The 21,166-nt window shown below is 48.1% G+C and overlaps 1 protein-coding gene across 2 annotated transcripts in view; it reads right to left on the bottom strand.

The window, feature by feature from the left end:
- LOC147122953 (uncharacterized) overlaps positions 1-21,166 on the bottom strand; it is an 84,299-nt gene that overhangs the window by 37,455 nt on the left and 25,678 nt on the right. For both annotated transcript variants that reach the window (XM_085962692.1, XM_085962684.1), the window contains exons 4-5: positions 13,170-13,274; positions 8,917-9,030 (exon numbers count right to left, since the gene is read on the bottom strand). In XM_085962692.1, the coding sequence (XP_085818818.1) occupies positions 8,917-9,030; positions 13,170-13,274 (219 nt within the window). The remainder of the gene's footprint in view (positions 1-8,916; positions 9,031-13,169; positions 13,275-21,166) is intronic.

The following is a 21,166-nucleotide window of genomic DNA, read 5'->3' on the forward strand; positions in this document are numbered from 1 at the left end:
TTACATGCACATTGAATATTGCAGATGATCATAAGTCAATCTGTTAGAGCATCAGAATCATTATCAGTGACTCATGCTATGTCAATGAGATTGATTCCTAACTATTCTGTCACCAGCTTGTTGTGATGCGTCCTTCTGCCCGTCGCCCACTTGGAATCCTCCTCGATCCCAGCAATTTCCAGGGACACCTCCTCCCAGGGAGTGAGCTGGGCTACTGAGGGTGGCCCTCCTCCTGTCATGGCTCTTTCCCTCTTATTGTGGGCTCTCTTTCCTGCAGTGAGGGAAACAAGTGGAGTTTGAGTGAGAATGAAGGAGTGAGTGTAGATAATCCATAGCATAGTTGCTTAGAAGGATACAAAGGACCCTCCCTGTGTGTTGAAAGTGGTTGTTGTCATGGCATCACAGTGATAGGGAGTGAGAGGGCTGCATGGTCCAATAGTTAGGTGAATGTGACCATAGAGAGAGACGGAATGGGTAAGGGTGCAGGGATGTAAGTGTCAAGTTGCATGTGGAGGAAGAGGTTGGCAAAGCAGAGTGCTGGTGAGGAGAGGCGATGGGGATCAGATTGAGGGTGATGGGAAAGTTGAGGATGGGCCACTTGTAGCCACAGAGCTTTTGTCTGCTGGGGTGGTTTTTTTCTCCCCGAGGAAGGGAACAACACCTCCTTATTACAGGTGGCTCCATGCACCAGAGCTTGGAGGGAGGGCTCATCAAATCGAGGAGCACACATTTGCTTGATTGTTGACATTTTCCACAATTCAATTCCTGGAGTGTTTACGGGATGGTTACCTGGACCAATATGTCGAGGAACCAACCAGAGATCAGGCCATCTTAGACTGGGTATTATGTAACGAGGAAGGATTAATTAGCAATCTTGTTGTACGAGGCCCCTTGGGTCGGAGCGATCATAATATGATCGAATTCTTCATTGATGCGCTATCAATCACTCAAAAGACTGAGGTTAAGCGAGTAACTAACAGGCTTTTATTAACAAGAGAATGAAGGTGTGCCTCGAGTGGTCGACCAGTCCAGAATACAGAGGGTCTGTGGAGCAGTCACCTTTATACCTGGACTCGTGGGAGGAGTCAGCCGAGGCATGTACAGACATGTACACAGTGGAATACAAACAGTGGTTTACCACATTCACCCCTTGTTTAAAATGAGTCCGGCTGGGTGAAGTGTATTAAAAGTTTGTGTATTGGAGTCTCTCCGGAGGTCTTGTCTGCCGCTGTGATCGACGTGGCGACGGCAGGGGTAGTGAAGCTTCCGGCGTCGAGTCCCGCGTAGGCTGGGGCACTGGTGTGTAGTCCTGGTGGGTGTCGGGCAGGTCGCGGGGCCCAGGCGTGCCGTCTGCTGGGGTTGGATATTGGATCGTGGGGGGGGTTGGTAGTGGGTAGTGGGTTACTGGGGCCCCCGAGGGTGCGAGGTCTCGTATGGAGACTGTGTCCTCCCGCCCATCCGGGTACGCAATATAAGCGTACTGGGGGTTGGCGTGGAGGAGGTCGACCCTCTCGACCAGGGGGTCCATTTTATGGGTCCTCACGTGTCTTCTCAGTAGGACCGGCCCTGGAGACGTCAGCCATGGCGGTAGCGATGTCCCCGATGTGGACTTCCTTGGGAAGACAAACATTTTCTCATGAGGGGTGGCGTTAGTGGCAGTGCAGAGCAGTGACCAAATAGAGTGGAGCGCATCCTGCCAGCGGGAGGTCAGAAGGCCCCTAGACTTTAAGGCTAGCAGGGCGGCCTTCCAAACTGTCGCATTCTCTCTTTCCACCTGTCCGTTCCCCCGGGGGTTGTAACTGGTGGTCCTGCTTGTGGCAATACCCCTAGCGAGCAGGTACTGGCGGAGTTCGTCGCTCATAAACGATGAGCCCCGGTCGCTATGGATATAGCTGGGGAAACCGAACAGGGTGAAGAGGTCGTTCAAACATTTAATGACCGTGGCATTGGTCATGTCCGGGCAGGGGATGGCGAACGGGAAACGGGAGTACTCATCAATAATGTTGAGGAAGTACACATTACGGTCTGAGGAGGGGAGAGGCCCTTTAAAATCAATGCTCAGGCGCTCGAAGGGGTGAGTGGCTTTTATCAGGTGAGCCCTGTCTGGTCTATAGAAGTGCGGTTTGCACTCAGCGCAGACTTGGCAGTTCCTGGTCATGGTCCTGACCTCCTCAATGAAGTAAGGCAGGTTGCGGGCCTTGATGAAGTGGAAGAACCTGGTGACCCCCGGGTGGCAGAGGTCATTGTGGAGGGCCCGCAGTCTATCGATCTTCGCGCTGGCGCAGGTGCCACGCGATAGAGCATCCGGGGGTTCATTGAGCTTCCCGGGCCGGTACAAGATCTCGTAATTGTAGGTGGAAAGTTCGATTCTCCACCTCAAGATCTTGTCGTTTTTGATTGTGCCCCTCTGCTTGTTGTTAAACATAAAAGCAACTGAACGCTGGTCAGTGAGCAGGGTAAATCGTTTTCCGGCCAGGTAGTGCCTCCAATGACGCACAGCCTCCACAATAGCCAGGGCCTCCTTCTCAACAGCGGAGTGTCTGGTCTCCGGGCCCTGGAGGGTTCGTGAAAAGAAGGCCACGGGTCTCCCCGCCTGATTAAGGGTAGCGGCCAGGGCAAAGTCGGACGCATCGCTTTCCACCTGAAAGGGGATGGATTCGTCCACTGCGTGCATGGTAGCTTTGGCAATGTCTTCCTTGATACGGTGGAAGGCTAAGCGGGCCTCTGCCGGTAAGGGAAAAGAGGTGGACTTGATCAGCGGACGGGCCTTGTCCGCATAGTAGGGGACCCACTGGGCGTAATAGGAGAAAAACCCTAGGCACCTCTTCAGGGCCTTGAGGCAGTGGGGCAGTGGGAGTTCCATAAGGGGACGCATCCGGTCGGGGTCAGGACCGATGACTCCGTGTCCCACAACACAGCCAAGGATGGCGAGGCGGGTTGTGCGGAATATGCACTTCTCCTTGTTATACGTCAGGTTCAGGAGTTGGGCGGTGCAGAGGAATTTTTCGAGGTTTGCGTCATGGTCCTGCAAGTCATGGCCGCAGATGGTCACATTGTCCAGATATGGGAAAGTGGCCTGCAACGCATTTTGATCGACCATCCGGTCCATCTCCCTTTGGAAGACGGAGACCCCGTTGGTGACGCCAAAGGGAACCCTAAGGAAGTGATAGAGGCGGCCGTTTGCCTCAAAGGCAGTATACTGGCGGTCCTCAGGGCGGATAGGGAGCTGGTGGTACGCTGATTTCAGGTCAATGGTCGAGAAGATGCGGTACTGCGCGATCTGGTTGACCATATCAGCTATGCGGGGGAGTGGGTAAGCGTCCAGCAGGGTGTAGCGATTTATTGTCTGGCTGTAGTCGATGACCAGGCGCTGCTTCTCGCCGGTCTTAACGACCACAACCTGGGCTCGCCAGGGGCTGGTGCTGCCCTCAATAATCCCCTCCTTCAGGAGCCGCTCCACTTCGGTTTTAATGAAAACCCTGTCCCCGGCACTGTATCGCCTGCTCTTTGTGGCGATGGGCTTACAGTCGGGGGTGAGGTTAGCAAACAGTGGGGGGGGGGGGGTGACTGAGTGTGGAGAGGTTGCACCTGGTGCGCGGCGGGAAATTTGGAAGCTGCTGGCTGCGGACTGTGAGTGGGGGGAGGGGTCCACCGTATGCCATCGTAACACTTTTAAGGTGGCACTGAAAATCTAACCCCAGTAGAACGGCAGCGCAGAGGTGGGGCAGGACCAGAAGTTTAAAATTATCGTACACAGTCCCGTCTACTAAGAGTGTCACCACGCAGTAGCCGCCAATGTCCGCCGACTGGGACTCGGAGGCCATAGAAATCCGCTGGTGCGCAGGCAGGACTGGGAGAGAGCAACGCCGCACCGTGTCGGGGTGGATGAAGCTCTCCGTGCTCCCAGAGTCAAAAAGGCAGATTGTTTCGTGACCATTTACCTTAATGTCCATTGTGGACCGGGCCAGTTGGTGCGGTCTCGCTTGGTCCAGCGTAACGGAGGCCAGCGTAGGGGTCGGTGTGTCGTTGCGGGTATCAGATGAGGCGGTGTTGGGGGCCTGCTGTGTCCTGGCTGGCGTCCAAGATGGCGGCGTCCATGATCCCCATGTGGCTGGAGGCGTCCAAAATGGCTGCTGTTCCAGTGGTTCGCACATGGCTGGGGAGGCCCAAGATGGCGACCCGCACGGCCCACACGCGGCGCTGCTGGGGTTCGGGGTGGCTTTGGCCCTGCAGACGCTGGCGTAGTGTCCCTTCTTCCCGCAGCCCGAGCAGATCGCATTTTTCACCGGGCAGCGCGCTCTGGGGTGTTTGGCCTGGCCACAGAAGTAGCATTTCTGGCCTTGAGACACTGCTGCGGTAGTTGGGCCGTTGCTGGGATGTGGCTGGGGTGGCACGGCGCTATGAGACGGTCCTACCGTGTCCCAGGCTGTCGTTCCCCGCGGCGTCCACGGTGCAGAGGAGTCGGCATCCATGCCCCGGTAGGCTGCGCCTAATGAGAGTGCGAGTTCAGAGGCCTTGTTGAGGTCGAGGTCACTCTGCTCCAACAGTCGCTGTCGGGTGTAATTGGACCCGTGGCCCGCTACAAAAGCATCCCGGATAAGTTCCTCTGTGTACACTGCGGCCTTTACATCCTTACAACCACAGGCCCGGCCAAGCACAGACAGTGCCTGAAGGTATTCCTCGGTATATTCCCCAGGTTGTTGTTTACGACTCCCCAGGAGATGCCTGGCATACACCTCGTTCACTGGGCGCGTGTACTGGTCCTTGAGGAGCTTGATAGCAGCCGTGTACGAGGTCGCGTCCTGGATGACCGAGTACGCTCGGTGGTTCACTTTGGAGGTCAGGACATCCAGTTTGTCCTCATCCAATTTGACCGTTGCAGCGGAGGCGATCAGGAATTTTTCAAAGCACCTAAGCCAGTGAGCAAACTTGGTGGATGCGTCCGCCTCCCGATGGTCTAAGTCTAGGCATGCTGGTGTGAGGATCTTCTCCATTATAAAAAATCTTGTTAATAAAATTGATGCGCTATCAATCACTCAAAAGACTGAGGTTAAGCGAGTAACTAACAGGCTTTTATTAACAAGAGAATGAAGGTGTGCTTCGAGTGGTCGACCAGTCCAGAATACAGAGGGACTGTGGAGCAGTCACCTTTATACCTGGACTCGTGGGCGGAGTCAGCCGAGGCAAGTACAGACATGTACACAGTGGAATACAAACAGTGGTTTACCACATTCATTAAGATGGAGAATGAAGTAGTTGACTCGGAGACTAGGGTCCTCAATTTAAATAAAGGAAACTAGGATGGTCTGAGGAGCGAGTTGGGTAGGATTGATTGGGGAATGGCACTCAAAGGGTTGGCGGTGGATAGGCAATGGCAAACATTCAAAGACCGAATGGATGAACTACAGAATTTGTTCATCCCAGTTTGGCATAACAATAAAACAAAAAAGGTGACCCAACCGTGGCTAACAATGGAAATTAGGGATAGCATAAGGTCCAAGGAGAGGGCATATAAATTGGCCAGAAAAAGCAATAATCCTGAGGATTGGGAGCAGTTTAGGATTCAACAAAGGAGGACAAAGGGATTAATTAAGAAAGGGAAAATAGAATATGAGAGTAAGCTTGCAGGGAACATAAAAACTGACTGTAAAAGCTTTTATAGATATGTGAAGAGAAAAAGATTGGTGAAGTCAAGCGTAGGTCCCTTGCAGTCAGAATCGGGGGAAGTTATAATGGGGAACAAAGAAATGGCAGACCAACTAAATAAATATTTTGGTTCTGTCTTCGCAAAGGAGGACACAAATAACCTCCCAGAGATGCCGGGGAACATAGGGTCTGATAAAAGGGTGGAACTGAAAGAAATCAGTATTTGTAGGGAAATGGTGTTAGGAAAATTGATGGGACTGAAGGCTGATAAATCCCCAGGGCCTGATAATCTACATCCCAGGGTACTTAAAGAAGTGGCCCTAGAAATAGTAGATGCATTGCTGGTCATCTTCCAAAATTCTATAGACTCTGGAACAGTTCCCATGGATTGGAGGGTAGCTAATGTTACCCCACTATTCAAAAAAGGTGGTAGAGAAAAGGCGGGGAATTATAGACCGGTAAGCTTGACATCGGTAGTGGGGAAAATGCTAGAGTCCATTATAAAAGATGTAATAGCAGAGCACTTGGAAAGCAGTGACTGGATCGGACAAAGTCAACATGGATTTACAAAAGGTAAATCATGCTTGACTAATCTACTGGAACTTTTTTGAGGATGTAACTGGTAAAATAGATAAGGGAGAACCAGTGGATGTGGTGTATTTGGACTTTCAGAAGGCTTTCGGTAAGGCCCCGCATAAGAGATTAGCGTGCAAAATTAAGGCACATGGGATTGGGGGCAAGGTATTGACTTGGATAGAGAACTGGTTGGCGGACAGAAAGCAAAGAGTTGGAATAAACGGGTCATTTTCCGAGTGGCAGGCAGTGACTAGTGGGGTACAGCAAGGATCGGTCCTAGGACCCCAGCTGTTCACAATATATATTAATGATCTGGATAAGGGAATTGGATGCTATATCTCCAAATTTGCAGACGACACAAAGCTGGGTGGGAGGGTATGCTGTGAGGAGGATGTCGTGAAACTCCAGTACGATTTGGACAGGTTGGGTGCTTGGGCAGAAACATGGCAAATGCACTATAATGTGGATAAATGTGAGGTTATCCACTTTGGTGGCAAAAACAGGAAGGCAGATTATTATTTGAATGGCAATAGATTGGGAGAAGGGGAAGTGCAGAGAGACCTGGTTGTTCTTGTGCACCAGTTGCTGAAGGTAAGCATGCAGGTGCAGCAGGCAGTTAAGAAGGCAAATGGTATGTTGGCCTTCGTAGCAAGAGGGTTCGAGTACAAGAACAAGGATGTCTTGCTGCAGTTGTACAGGGCCTTGGTGAGACCACACCTTGAGTATTGTGTGCAGTTTTGGTCGCCTTACCTGAGGAAGGATGTTCTTGCCATGGAAGGAGTGCAGCGAAGATTCACCAGGCTGATACCTGGGATGGCAGGAATGACGTATGAGGAGAGATTGTGTCGATTGGGCTTATACTCACTGGAGTTTAGAAGATTGAGAGGGGATCTCATCGAAACCTGTAAAATTCTGTCAGGCCTGGACAGACTAGATGCAGGAAGGATGTTTCTGATGGCCGGGGAGTCCAGAACCAGGGGTCATAGTCTAAGGATAAGGGGTAAGCCATTTAGGACTGAAATGAGGAGGAATTTCTTCACCCAGAGAGTGGTGAACCTGTGGAATTCTCTGCCACAGAGGGCGGTGGAGGCCAGTTCATTAAGTATATTCAAGAAAGAGTTAGATATATTTCTTCAGGCTAAAGGGATCAAGGGATATGGGGAGAAGGCAGGGACAGGGTACTGAGTTTGGATGATCAGCCATGATCTCATTGAATGGCGGAGCAGGCTCGAAGGGCCGAATGGCCTACTCCTGCTCCTATCTTCTATGTTTCTATGTTTCATATAAATTGCAGAGCCTTTGCAGTCTCCAGAAGAATCAAGGCTGCTTGCAGGCCTTAAATCCAACAGCATTGATGATGTCACGGAGGCGACTTTCCATATGAAAAGACTCATTGGGCCAGTGGTTCCCAGACGCTGGAAATCAATTGCCCAATTAGGGGAAAATCCCACTTTTTCAACACATCATTTAGGAGTAGGGGTCCTGACATCATTTCCACCTGACACACCCCAGCCCGCCCACACTGACAAAATCCAGCCCACAATTACTGCTGAACAACCATTCTGGCCTTGAAAAACTAATTTTATATTTGTGGAATGTCAAATTTTTCCATTAAAATAAAAATTCCATGTTTTTAATATAATATATACTTTTTAAGTTTGTTTCAGCTTCTACCTTAATCCCATGTGTATGTCCCAACCTTTATTTCGCTCTTTGCAAAATGATTATAAAGTGAAGGAAAATCAGTGCATTTTACTTCCTGGTTTGCTGCCTGTGAGAATTCTTCAATGTAATTGGTTGCTTAGCCAGCTTGATGATTTTACAGTTGCTAGACATTGGAGATCCCTTAGACTTGGTGCCAGAATGAAATTAACGTTGGGGGAGGTGAAATCGTGCGACAAAAATCACGAGATCTTTGTGGGTAGCTTTCTTTGAGGTCGGTGGCGAGTGCCATTACTTTGTCACTGACCGCAAAATTTGGGCCAATGTCTTTTTGTCTATCAGTTAATGTTCATGCCAATTTTCTTTCATTTGGCAATTCACGTGTTTTAGGTTTTATTAACTTTTTGGTTACACATGGACTGGTCTGAAGATAGTGAATAATAAAAGGCACAGATTTGCACAAGAGTGATATTGGTGATGGTTGCTCATTTAATATTAAATATTAATTGGAGAGGATATGCAGTTCATTTTTTCTCTGTATAATGATTCGCCATACCACAAGAACAGCAGCATTTAGTTGGAGGTAAATTTCTTATTTATGCACACTGGTGGAACCCAATCTGTACTGCAGAATGAATTACAGAATGACTGGCTGATGCACAAAGTAACCCAGCTGATCTCATATGCCAAACATTGCCAATTTTAAACAAGGATTTCAAAATATTTAATCATCTTTAGCGATCATTTGTTTTTAACAAAATGAGAAATCTCTTTTCCAAAACATTTACAAGAGCTGCCTGACTATTGTAGCACTTAATCATAATGTTAGGTGAAACCCCTTTTATTAAGAGGGTATCATTACTTTCCTCAGAACTTCACTTGCTGATTACAACGTGTGCAGTGTTATACTGAATTATAAACCTATCGCCTTATGCATCAAACTGGGTTGTTGCAGGGCTTAGAATGCTTCTAATTCAACTAATGGTAATAAAGCTAAGGATGAAGTACAAAAAAATGTATAAATTTTGTTACCTGGTTGCCAGTTGGCTTGTCCTCCACATTATCCTTTAACTCTTCACATTTAGCCTGCAGTGAATTCAGATTTTCTCTGATATGAATGATGTTATCCTGCATGATGTTAATCTTCTATATATGGATTGAAAAACAGGCAAAGAGAAGTGAAAGATATGCTAATTGCACCCAGTAGATGATTACTGATGTGGAACTATAACATAATACAGATTATGATATTCCTCTATAACATGCAGTGAAATAAACCCAAATTTTCTGTCAGTTCAAATCACTTTGACCAGGCCAATCTTTGGCAAGTTTCTATGCCTCACACCATAAAGCGAGCTGCTGAATAAGCATATTTGTTTGCTGCCCTCAGACCGTAATATATGCAATAGGAGTAAATGAATCTGTTGTACTGTGAGAACAATTTATAATTCAATTTACAAATTCATTCTGGATCCTATGAGCATTCATTTTAGCCATAAGCATCCCGTGAGAGGTCTCATCAAATTGCCTCAAACTCTCCTTCCTGATTTTAAGATATTTCAAAGTCAATTGAAAGGGAAATCAGGCAGGGTGTATAATGGGCGGATAATCCAAAACAACGAGTTTTCCGCCCCCTCCAAGTTGAAAGTTACCTCCCTTATTATGCAGCACCCTCGTCTCCGAATCATAAGATTGTGACTTTGAGCCCCACTCCAGCACAGAATCTTGGCTGACACTTCATTGCAGTACTGAGGGAGGGCTACATTTTCAGAGATACAGAGGAGAATTTTAACCCCCAAAACCGTTTTGGGTTTGGGTCAGGTGGGATGTAAAAATCAAAAAAATCATAAAACCCAAACCCAACCCGCCTTGAACCTGCCCACTTCCGGTTAATGGAGGCGGGACAGGGTGGGTTGCTCATTTAAATATTTTAATGAGGATGCGCGCATCAAATCCCATCTCTCTTTCAGGTTTAACCCTGGCTGGGAAACCCGCCAGCTAAAAGAAGGCGAGGACTGCTGCATGGAAGAGGTAAGTGCCTTCCCACCACTGCTTGTGGGCCAGGAAGAGCAGGAGTGCTTCCTCCCAGCCCAAGCAAAGGGAACCTTGGATGACAAGGGATATACAAAAATGCATTAGGAAAAAAAGGGGGGCTTTTGGCAGTTACAAAAGACTAAAGACGGAGGAAGCCCTAGAGGAGTATAAAAAGTGCAGGGGCATACTTAAAAAAAGAAATTAGGAGGGCGAGGAGGGGCCATGAAATAACACTGGCGAGCAAAATAAAGGAAAATCCTAAGATGTTTTATAAGTATATTAAGGGCAAGAGGATAACCAGGGAAAGGGTAGGGCCCATTAGGGACCAAAGTGGCAATCTGTGTGTAGAGCCAGATGATGTAGGCGGGGTTTTAAATGAATTTTTTGCATCTGTGTTCACTATGGAGAAAGACGATGTAGACATAGAAATCGGGCAAGGGGACTGTGACATACTTGAACATATTAGCATCGAGAGGGAGGAGGTACTAGCGGTTTTAGCAGGCCAAAAAGTGGATAAATCCCCAGGCCCGGACGAGATGTATCCCAGGCTGCTGTGGGAGGCAAAGGAGGAGATTGCAGGGGCTCTGACACAAATTTTCAGAACCTTTCTGGCCACAGGGGATGTACCAGAGGACTGGAGAACAGCTAACGTAGTACCATTATTCAAGAAGGGTAGCAGGGATAAACCAGGGAATTACAGGCCAGTGAGCCTAACATCTGTGGTAGGGAAATTATTGGAAAAAATTCTGAGGGACAAAATTAGTCTCCACTTGGAGAGGCAAGGATTAATCGGGGATAGTCAGCATGGCTTTGTCAAGGGTAAATCATGTCTGACCAATCTGATTGAATTTTGAGAGGGGGTGACTAGGTGTGTGGATGAGGGAAATGCTGTGGATGTGGTTTACATGGACTTCAGTAAAGCTTTTGACAAAGTCCCGCATAGGAGACTGGTCAAGAAGGTAAGAGCCCATGGGATCCAGGGTGCCTTGGCGCGTTGGATCCTAAACTGGCTGAGTGGCAGGAGGCAGAGGGTGATGGTCGAAGGTTGCTTTTGTGACTGGAAGCCTGTGTCCAGTGGGGTACCTCAGGGATCGGTGCTGGGTCCCTTGCTGTTTGTGATCTACATAAATGATTTGGATGAGAATGTAAAAGGTATGATCAGTAAGTTCGCAGATGACATGAAAATTGGTGGGGTGGTAAATTGCGAGGAGGAAAGCCTCAGGCTACAGGACGATATAAACGGGTTGGTCAGATGGGCGGAAAAGTGGCAAATGGAATTTAACCCTGAAAAGTGCGAGGTGATGCATTTTGGACGGACAAATAAGGCAAGGGAATACACAATGAGTGGTAGGACCCTAGGAAGTACAGAGGGTCAGAGGGACCTTGGTGTACATGTACATAGATCCCTGAAGGCAGCGGAACAGGTAGATAAGGTGGTTAAAAAGGCATATGGGATACTTATATTCTATGCCTCGGCTAATGAAGGCAAGAGCAGGGAGGTTACGATGGAGCTGTACAAAACGCTGGTGAGGCCACAGCTGGAGTACTGTGTGCAGTTCTGGTCGCCTCACTATAGGAAGGATGTGATTGCTTTGGAGAGGGTGCAGAGAAGATTCACCAGAATGTTACCTGGGATGGAGCGCCTCAGCTATGAAGAAAGACTAAACAGGCTGGGGTTGTTTTCCTTGGAGCAAAGAAGGCTGAGGGGGGACCTGATTGAGGTGTACAAAATGATGAGGGGCATAGGTAGGGTAGATAAAGAGGAACTTTTCCCCTTAGTAGGGGGGTCAATAACAAGGGGGCATAGATTCAAGGTAAGGGGCAGGAGGTTTAGAGGGGATTTGAGGAGGAACTTTTTCACCCAGAGGGTGGTTGGAATCTGGAACTCACTGCCTGAAAGGGTGGTAGAGGCAGGAACCCGCACAACATTCAAGAAGCATTTGGATGAGCACTTGAAATGCCATTGCATACAAGGCTATGGGCCAAATGCTGGAAAATGGGATTAGACTGGACAGGGATTGATGGACGGCGCAGACACGATGGGCCGAAGGGCCTCTTTCTGTGCTGTATAACTCTATGACTCTATGACTCAAGCAAACCCGTTACCACCCGTGCCCCACAATATCACTGGCCACCTTGCGATCACCGACACCCCACCCCCAATCTCTCTCCGAACCCCCGCGATCACCCCCCAACCCTCCAAACCTCGTGATCTCTATCCCAGCAGTAGAAAATTTACCTGCTCCTGGACTATGGCCTCTTTTGAAGCATCCCTGCCTGACAGGGAGCCAAGACTGTCAATCAGGCTGGCTTCCGGGCAGGGATCCTGTTTAAAAAAAAAACATATACGCTGTGGAGAAACTCCACAGTGTTCGGGGAAACACGCCCGACCAGAACTCCTCCCCCCGCTTGGAAATCCCGCAGCAGTAAAGATCAGGGCTACTGTCTTTCGGATGAGATGTTAAACCAAAGGCCCATCTGCCTTTTCAGGTGGATATAAAAGATTCTGTGACACTATTTGAAGATGAGGGCAGATTAAAGCCTTGTACAATAAAAATGCAGCTCCTTTTGTCTTGACTATCCCTCTGCTTATGTGCACCTGATAGCTCTGCCTCTAATCCCTTTCTAGTCATTCACAATATATATTTTCTAAAGATGCCACGATGGTGTAATAGTCCCTCAAGTAACTTTAACCTCTACTGTATAATATAAATAGTTAATAGGTAACATAGCACATTTATATTGCAAAATCCTCTCCAATGTGGTAAGGCCTGAGGGAAGATTCATCAGAGCAGTGGAAGTAGCACTGAAACAATTGTTCTTTGTGTAAGCTGGCTCATGAGTAGTTCTTACAAGTCTCAGTTAAGTTTCTGGCAGTGAGGCAGTGAACCTTCCCAATGTCAGGGGGTGTCAAATAAGCCAGCTATATCAGAACTGCTAAAGAGAATTTGTGGCAGGGGCAGCCATTTATATACACTGCTGGTGGTGCTTTCCCTTCAGAGGGCCCCTGGAAATTCACCCTATGAGGTAGGACTTGGTGCCCCTGAAGGCAATGCTGTAAAATAAACACAGCATTAAACCAGACACCTGAACAACCAAATATACAAATTAGTGGAATTCAGTACAAAAAGCTTGGAAATGTGAAACCACCAATGAAAACTTTTCATTTAATTTGATAATTACAATATTTTCCATTTTCATACTGCTATTACGCCAGTATTGATAAGTAGTAATCTTTTGTCATGACATACCTTATCTAGAGCCTGTATTTCCTGTAAATTATACACTTGTGCTTCAGTTGGGCCTCCATTTTTCAAGGTTTTGCTTTGGGAAACCGAGGCTCTCATCTCCTCAAACTGCAAAACAGAGGGACATTGCAATCATTAAGAGCAAGTAATATCACTAGAACACACCAAACTCACATGATTTATTGGGGAAGAGAGTAACAGAACAATAAGAATTAAATCATACGGACACGTTGAAAATACAAAAGATACGTTGGATTAGAAATTTGTTGCCGCTGCGCTCGTTTTACAGTCATAAAGCGGCACCTAAGCATCCAATGTAGAGGGCAACGTCCACGACCACATTGTGTACTGGAAGTGCACCGTCTGCCATATTGGTAAAGGCTCCTGTATAGGCATCCAAGGCCTGCACCTGAAACAGGCGTTAGACCCTTTGCATATGCAGATGGAGACCCAACGCTTGTTTGGGGCCCTCTTTCCAAAATTTGTGAGCGACTGACTGCAGTATGCGCCATGCATGCTGCAATCAGTGTTCTCAGGTGCTTGGCAGTCACTAGTTTCCTCGGATCATGTATGGGTCTGCTGTAGACTAATTAATAGCGGGCGATTGCCATGATTAGTCAACAACTCCATTATCATTGTATCATACGACTACTAGGATGGTAAAGAAAGACTTGCATTTATATTGTGCCTTTCATGTCTTATAGGACGTCCCAAAGCGCTTTACAGCCAACAAAGTACTTTTTGAAGTGTAGGCACTGTTGTAATGTAGGAAATGTGGCCAGCAGATGGGGCCTCAGTTTAACGTCTCAGCCAAATGACGGCATCTTCGAAAGTGGAGTACTGCACTGAAGTGTCAGCCTAGATTTTTGTGCTCAGGTCCCTGGTGTGAAACTTGAACTCACAACTTTCTGACTCAGAGGTGAGAGTGCTACCTACTGAACCATGGCTGACACGTAGAGGGCGGACTAGATGGACCTTGGTCTTTCTTCGTCCAGTAATTCCTATGTTCCTATGGTAAAGTTCAGCTTGTCCTCGCTATACTGTGTACATGAAACAATGCCTGAACTGTTATGTTATTTGTATTCATAGAGAAGAATGAATATTCCTACAATTCTAAATTGATGATATTCAATGTACATTATTCCCATTGACAACCCCCCCCCGGCCCCCCCACACCCTTTGTGGCAAAAAGTTTCAAAGCACTTTACACAATGAATTTTTGGAGAGCAGTGACTGTTAATAAAGAAATGAAGAAACTATTGAAGTGTAGTCACTGTTGTAATGTAGGAAACATGGCAGCCAATTTGCACACAGCAAGCTCCCACAAACAGCCATGGAACAATGACCAGATAATCTTTTTTAGTGATGTTGGTTCAGGGATAAATATTGGTCAGGATGAGGTATGGTTCCCGCCAGAACAAAGAGATTGTTACCACAAGCCCGACACAAATATAAATAGACTGTGGGTTTGGCATTAGAGGCAGCCAAGTTTTTCTTGTTGTCAAGAATTGAATGCTATCTGTGCAGCCAATGATACAGTTTTGCCCCTTATTTGCCTGCATGACCTTTCCCAGGCGTGCACTACCTGTTACATAATCATGAACTATGACTTCACCAGCTGCTTTAGAAACCTCCCACTATATAAATTGAATGATTTCTACAGAATTCAATACTTGCAGCTATTATTGCAGAACTGATTCAGACAGTGGCTTTGCAATGTAAACACACTATTTATCAAACTCACATTCCCTCTTACTCTTAGGAGTCCTCAGTCCTACATATTGCTCACTGCCTCCAAGCTCTGTTTCAGTTCATTGTCTCTCTTTTGCCCATGTTGAATATTTATTCATGTCTCAATTCTCTTCTTATATCTCTTGTTTCTCAATGTGCCTTTTCTTCTCAGGCTACATGTGTTAGTTGTGGCTCAGTGGGCAGCACTCTCTAGGTGGGAGGGGCTAGGAGTGAGCCAGGTGTTACTGGTTGCCTGATTGCAGCAAGGAGTTGGAGTGAGTTTGTAAAAAGTTGGTGGTGGGTTTTGGGGTTTTGTTTTCAGGTTTTAGGGCCTTTTTGGCCCACAAAAACAGCCAGATGGCTGCTGAGGGGTCCGGAGTGCTGGGCCCCTCAGAGGACAATGTTCCAGAGAGGAATTTAATTAGGGAAGGAACTGTGGTGGGAAAGGAAACAAAAAGGCCCAAAGATTTGGGCCGGGACTCCAGGAGGTTTGGTAAAGAAAACACGGTGCTGGTGCAGTGTGAGGATAAGAAGATTTGAGCTTGGGATATTATCCAGGCGGTTCATGAGGACTGTGGCGAGGGAAGCTGCTTTGCTTGCCGACCAAAGCCAAGTGTGGGATTCGAGGTGACGGTCAGTGGTCGTGAGGAGGTGAAAAGACTGTTACTCAGTCTGAAAGTTGGTGAGAAATTCTTGGAGGTGACTCTGCTATATTCAGAGGAGGTGGTGGTTTCATTTTTAAACTTGCCAGTTTACATCGAGGATGAAGTGCTAAGCAAGAAGTTGGAGTCGTGGGACATTAAAATCTGTGCTGCAATAAAAAGGAGGTACTATCCGGGAACACGGGTAGCAGACGGAACCCGGTATGTAAAGGTGCGGTTCCCAGAGGGGGTGAGGTCATTGCCGTACAGTATGAAGTTCAAGACACTGCATGGAGTGCAGTACTTTCGTGTGCTGCATGATAACCAAGTAAAGGTGTGCTATTATTGTCTTGGACATGACCATCTCGTAAGAAACTGTCCAGACCTGTATTGTTACTGTAGTGTATGTAACTGTTCTACCTTTAAGAGAACTATTGTATGTAACCGTCCACCTTTAAGAGAACTATTTTAGGTGTGGCACTACTTTATCCTGGCTGCTGTATACTGTAATACCGACGGTGACCACACCGGTATATAAGTGCTGTGGCAGAATTTATTGGGCAGATTCGCCCTGACCTTCGAATAGTAAAGTCCTGTTTAAGTTACTCTTGTAGTCTGTGTATTACTTCGCTATACAACCCACAGACTTTACAGTGGCGACGAGTTCGATCTTACCCTGCGGCAACAATACTTCTGAAGAAGTCAACGAGCGTCGAGAAGAGGCACCCGCCCTCGTCGTTTTGCTGAGAGAAAACTCGAGTCTGTAGACCAAGAAAGGAGGAAGATTTCAAACACGAAGTCTTCCATCAGCAACAGGCACGGATTGTGCCTTCTGCCACGGTGGTGAGTGAGCCGATCAACACGAGAAGCAAGTCGGCCACGGTGACTGTGAGTAAAGGGAAAATAGAAACAAATAAACGGAGGATAAGGGCGGTGCAATCGACCACGGTCGAGGGGGAAAGGAGCCGGACAGAAGTCGGGCCCAGAGGCGCTGAGACTGGGGCAGCGTGGAGCAGAAGTCGCGGTACAAGCGGGCTGGGGAGTGTCGTGAGACGACTAGACCGCGACGGCGAAAAAGGCCGGACAAATACCGCAACCACGAGGCGCTGCAGCCGGGATCGTAAGGCGCGGGAAGATATAAACAATAAATGAATCGCGGAGAACTCAGCCGCAGCCGGGGAGGGAAGCACCGGACTGCGAGAGGGCTGGGAGGCGCGATTGAGAGCCGCGCAAGCGGGAGAGACAGAGCCCGAGCGAGAGCCGCGCGAACGGGAGAGACAGAGCCCGAGAGAGAGCGAGCGAGAGCCGCGCGAGCGGGAGAGACAGAGCCCGAGCGAGGGAGACTGAGCGAGATCCAGCCAGCGGCTGAGACCGTTCGCTGTCAACGGGTTGTACCCAGAGCCGGTTGCCCGGCCGAGAGAAGGGAACGCACTGAAGCCGAAGAGCAGGCTGCGAACCCCGAAAGCCAGCGGCCGTCGCCCGAGGGAAAAGCTTACCCCTCCCGCCAGGGGAAGAAAAGCGGGAACCGCCATCTTGAAAGTAGGCGGGGAAAGATAATAAGCGCGGGAAACCGCGGGAAGCCGCCAGTAGGCGGAGAAAAAGACAGAAGCGGGAACCGCCATTTTGAAAGGGGCGGGGGAAAGAAGATAAGCGCGGGGAAACCGCCATCTTGGAAAAAAAAAGAGTTAAAGAAATATTTCGTTGTTGTTTATCAGGGAGGTGAAGATGCCTAAGCGTGGTAACATCAACGATTTCGATTCCGAGGTAGAAGATTGGGCCACGTATGTAGAACGCATTGAGATATATTGTGAGGCCAATAAAATAGAGGATGATGATAAAGCTATAACCTTGCTAAACTCGATGGGGGCGAAGACATACGGGCTATTGAAGCATCTTCTAGCACCAGTTAAACCGGCGGATCAAACCTTCGATAATATTGTTGCTGTTCTGAAGGATCACTTGAACCCCACACCGCTGATGTTGGCGGAACGATTCAAATTTTATGCGAGAACGCAACGGAAAGAGGAAAGCAATGCGGAATACTTGGTCGAACTGCGTAGGCTAGCGAAATACTGCCAGTTTGGAGGAACTCTGACAGAGGCATTGCGAGACAAGTTCGTGTGCGGGTTGTCGAAGGAAGGAACGCAAAAGCGACTGCTCGAAGAGAACGACCTTACACTGGATAGGGCTGTCCTTATTGCAGCATCACACGAAGCCGCAGCGAAAGGAACTGCGGAAATGCAGCTGAAGGCAGCGGTCCTCAGTGTGGATCAAATTACTTCGGGTGCAATGAAATGTTATCGTTGTGGGAAGACAACACATGACCAGAACCAATGCTGGTTTAAAAACCAGGACTGTAGGAAATGTGGCAAACTGGGTCACATAGCCAAAGTATGCCGGTCAGGGAAGAAGATCAACAACCAAAAAAAAAAGCCATCACAGGAAAAGTACAACAAAGTACACAAGGTGGTTGAGAAGAGTTCAGATGAACAGAATTCGGATTCAGACCCAAGCGGCCAGGAACTGGGTAGTCTGAGAATTCATAATGTGAGTAAGGAAGCTGACCTACAAACTATCTGGGTCATGCTAAAAATAGCCGGAGTCCAAGTGAGAATGGAATTGGACACTGGATCAGCCCTATCAGTCATAAATCGAAGGGATTACAACTGGCTATTCTCACATATACCCTTGAGAGATACCAAGTTCACATTGCAGACATACACGGGGCATAAAGTATACCCCATGGGAAAGAAAAGAGTCAAGGTGAGAGACAGGGGCAAAGAACACCCCGGAATGGACTTATACGTACTACCTGAGGGAGGACCACCACTTCTAGGACGGGAGTGGATCAAGAAAATAGACATGGAATGGCACTACCTCAAAGCAATAACGAGTGAGGACTCGGGGCAGACAATCAGCTCAGACTCTGAAACGGATGACGATAAGACCAGCCCAAGCATGAAAGACAAGTCTAAAATGAACTTGCTGACTAAGGTTGGTAGAACGAATGTGGGCATAAAGGCTTATGCTCCAGAGGAGAACAAAGTTTCAGAACAGAATTCCTCTGAACAACAACAACATAGCTTGACAGAGAATTCTGAGTCTGTTCAAGTTACAGACATATATATTACTGAGGAACATCGAGCTCGAACGCAAACTTATTTCAGATTACGACAGCAATTAGAACAATTGAATTGCCGTCTCGAGCAAGAGATGAAAGCAATGAAAAAGTTCTATGATACCGAATGGGAGAATCTGGAAAGACAACAGAAGCAGCTGGGGAAGAAAAGGGAGCAGGAGCACACAAACCGTCTGCACGAGGAGGCCAAACGAATCAAAGCTGATTCGGCTTCTGAAGGGGCGTGCTCCAATCCGGTGGAACAAGATGTGCCGCAACTGAAGGCGCTTGTTAGCAGGTTGCAGGCAGAAAAAGCTGAGTTGGTCGACATGACTTCCGAGCTCCTACTGAAGTTGGGTGCAGCATCACCGGACGATTCATTAGTGGAAATTCGAATGATGGGGGCTGCGGATGGTGGCGAAGTAGAAGCAGCAAAGGAGCCCCAGGACAAGGTTCTAAACAGCCCTGCAGCTAATGGAAAAGGGATGAGGACAGAAGAGTTAACAGTCAGCCAACTCCTCCAGGGCAAGGTTATAAACAGCTCTGTAGTTAATGGAAAAGGGATGATGGCAGAAGAGTGAACAGTCAGCCAACTCATTCATATGCTGAGGGATAAAACTCTAAAATGGGAAAAACTTAAATACGAGCCTCAATCTTCAAAGGGAAGGGAGCTCTCAAAAGTCATTGGAAGAGCTGAGGTGGCAACCCAGACTGAGAAGTCTGCAGCAGAACAGCCCTTGGATGCCAAAAGTACGCTGACGCACGGCAATGTAGAACAACAGAATACTGAAACAGCTACTGCAGTAGAGGGATTGAATAGTCCGATCAATCAATCTCCGAATGAAGTTGAAGTATTGAAGTCACAAATGAGGTCATTAGTAAAAGACTTGCAGGAAGCCCAGAAAAAGCGGGATGAATCTGAACGCATGATGAAGTCTCTTCAGGACAGATGTCGGGATTTGGAACAAAAGTCGGCTAACGTCCAGCTGGGTAAGGAGGAAATAGAAGACCCTCTCGCTGGCCTAGCTCAGGACGACACCGAATATTACCATGATCTGTTGAGTGACACTGAATATTACGAGGACCTGGTCTGCCCAGCTTGTGCCAAGAACTCCCAAAGTGCCGAAATCAGGATGAATCACTTAAAGTCTAAGGAACATAGGGAGATGGTGGCGTTACAGCTGGCAGCTGACAATGGAGCCCCGAGAGTCTCCAAGAAGCAAAAAAGGAAAAGACGAAGCAGAAGATGATAACCATCTGAACCATTATTACCTCTACCCGATCACGCACGTGGTCCCCCGAACGGAGCCAAATCAGTTGGAAGGTAGGAAAATTTCCCAAGGCAATCCAACTGTTTTTTGTTTGTTTTAAAAAGTCAGCAATGCTGGTTCAGAAGTGATGGAAGTAAAGCTGTTAAGTCTAGGGAAGGACTATGGGATGAGTCCCTCTAGCAAGGTGACCCGACTACACCACGGAGGCGTGGTCCGGACCGAGTCAAGAAGATCAGAGACTGAATCTGTGAACTGTTTCCCGCAGAGACTGAATCTGTGAACTGTTTCCGCAGAGACTACCTCTGTGAACTGTTGTAACATGAAGTTGGATATGTTATGATGTTATGTTAATGGGGAATAAGTATGTTGTAAGCTAAAAAGGGAGGATTGTAGTGTATGTAACTGTTCTACCTTTAAGAGAACTATTGTATGTAACCGTCCACCTTTAAGAGAACTATTTTAGGTGTGGCACTACTTTATCCTGGCTGCTGTATACTGTAATACCGACGGTGACCACACCGGTATATAAGTGCTGTGGCAGAATTTATTGGGCAGATTCGCCCTGACCTTCGAATAGTAAAGTCCTGTTTAAGTTACTCTTGTAGTCTGTCTATTACTTCGCTATACAACCCACAGACTTTACAGTTACAATTGCGGTGAGTCAGGACACATTGCTTGGAGCTGCAAGGCGGAGAGTTGTGGGGTGTGTCACAAAGGCCCCACCTGCTGTGAGTGTGTGGCAGAAGGGAGCGATATGAGTGATGAGGAGATGGGAGAAGGAGCAGGAGATGAGAGTGGAACAGCCGGAGGAGCGGTGCAGTCGGAGGACACAGCCGGTAAAATGAAGGAGAAAGGAGCACAGGAAGAGGCAGAGGATGGCGGAGCGGAGAATGGGATGGAGATGGCGGAAAACACGCCGAGTGCTGTGGAGGGGAACAAAGACAGCAGCGGGCAGCGAGGGTCGAGTGCAGACTCGAGCCTTAGTGCGGTTCGGCTCCCCCTGGGGAGTCTGGTGTCTGCGGGGGGCGGGGTGGCGGGAGCGGGGTGTGTGGTGGATGTGGGTGCTCCGGGGAGAGGCGGGGAGTCGGATATCTTGGTGAGCGGGAGGGGGCAGGACGGGAGAGGGTGCAAGAGGCAGGAGCCTTAAAGGGACAGCAGGATGGGACCGGCGAGATAGAGACGTCAGAAGGGAACAATTTAGGTGGGCCATTGTCCCATGGAGTGAGGGAACAGGGTGCA

This window comes from Somniosus microcephalus, chromosome 2 (assembly GCF_052327205.1).
Source record: "Somniosus microcephalus isolate GS21.2 chromosome 2, FLI_Smic_1.0, whole genome shotgun sequence".
NCBI classification, from domain to species: domain Eukaryota; kingdom Metazoa; phylum Chordata; class Chondrichthyes; order Squaliformes; family Somniosidae; genus Somniosus; species Somniosus microcephalus.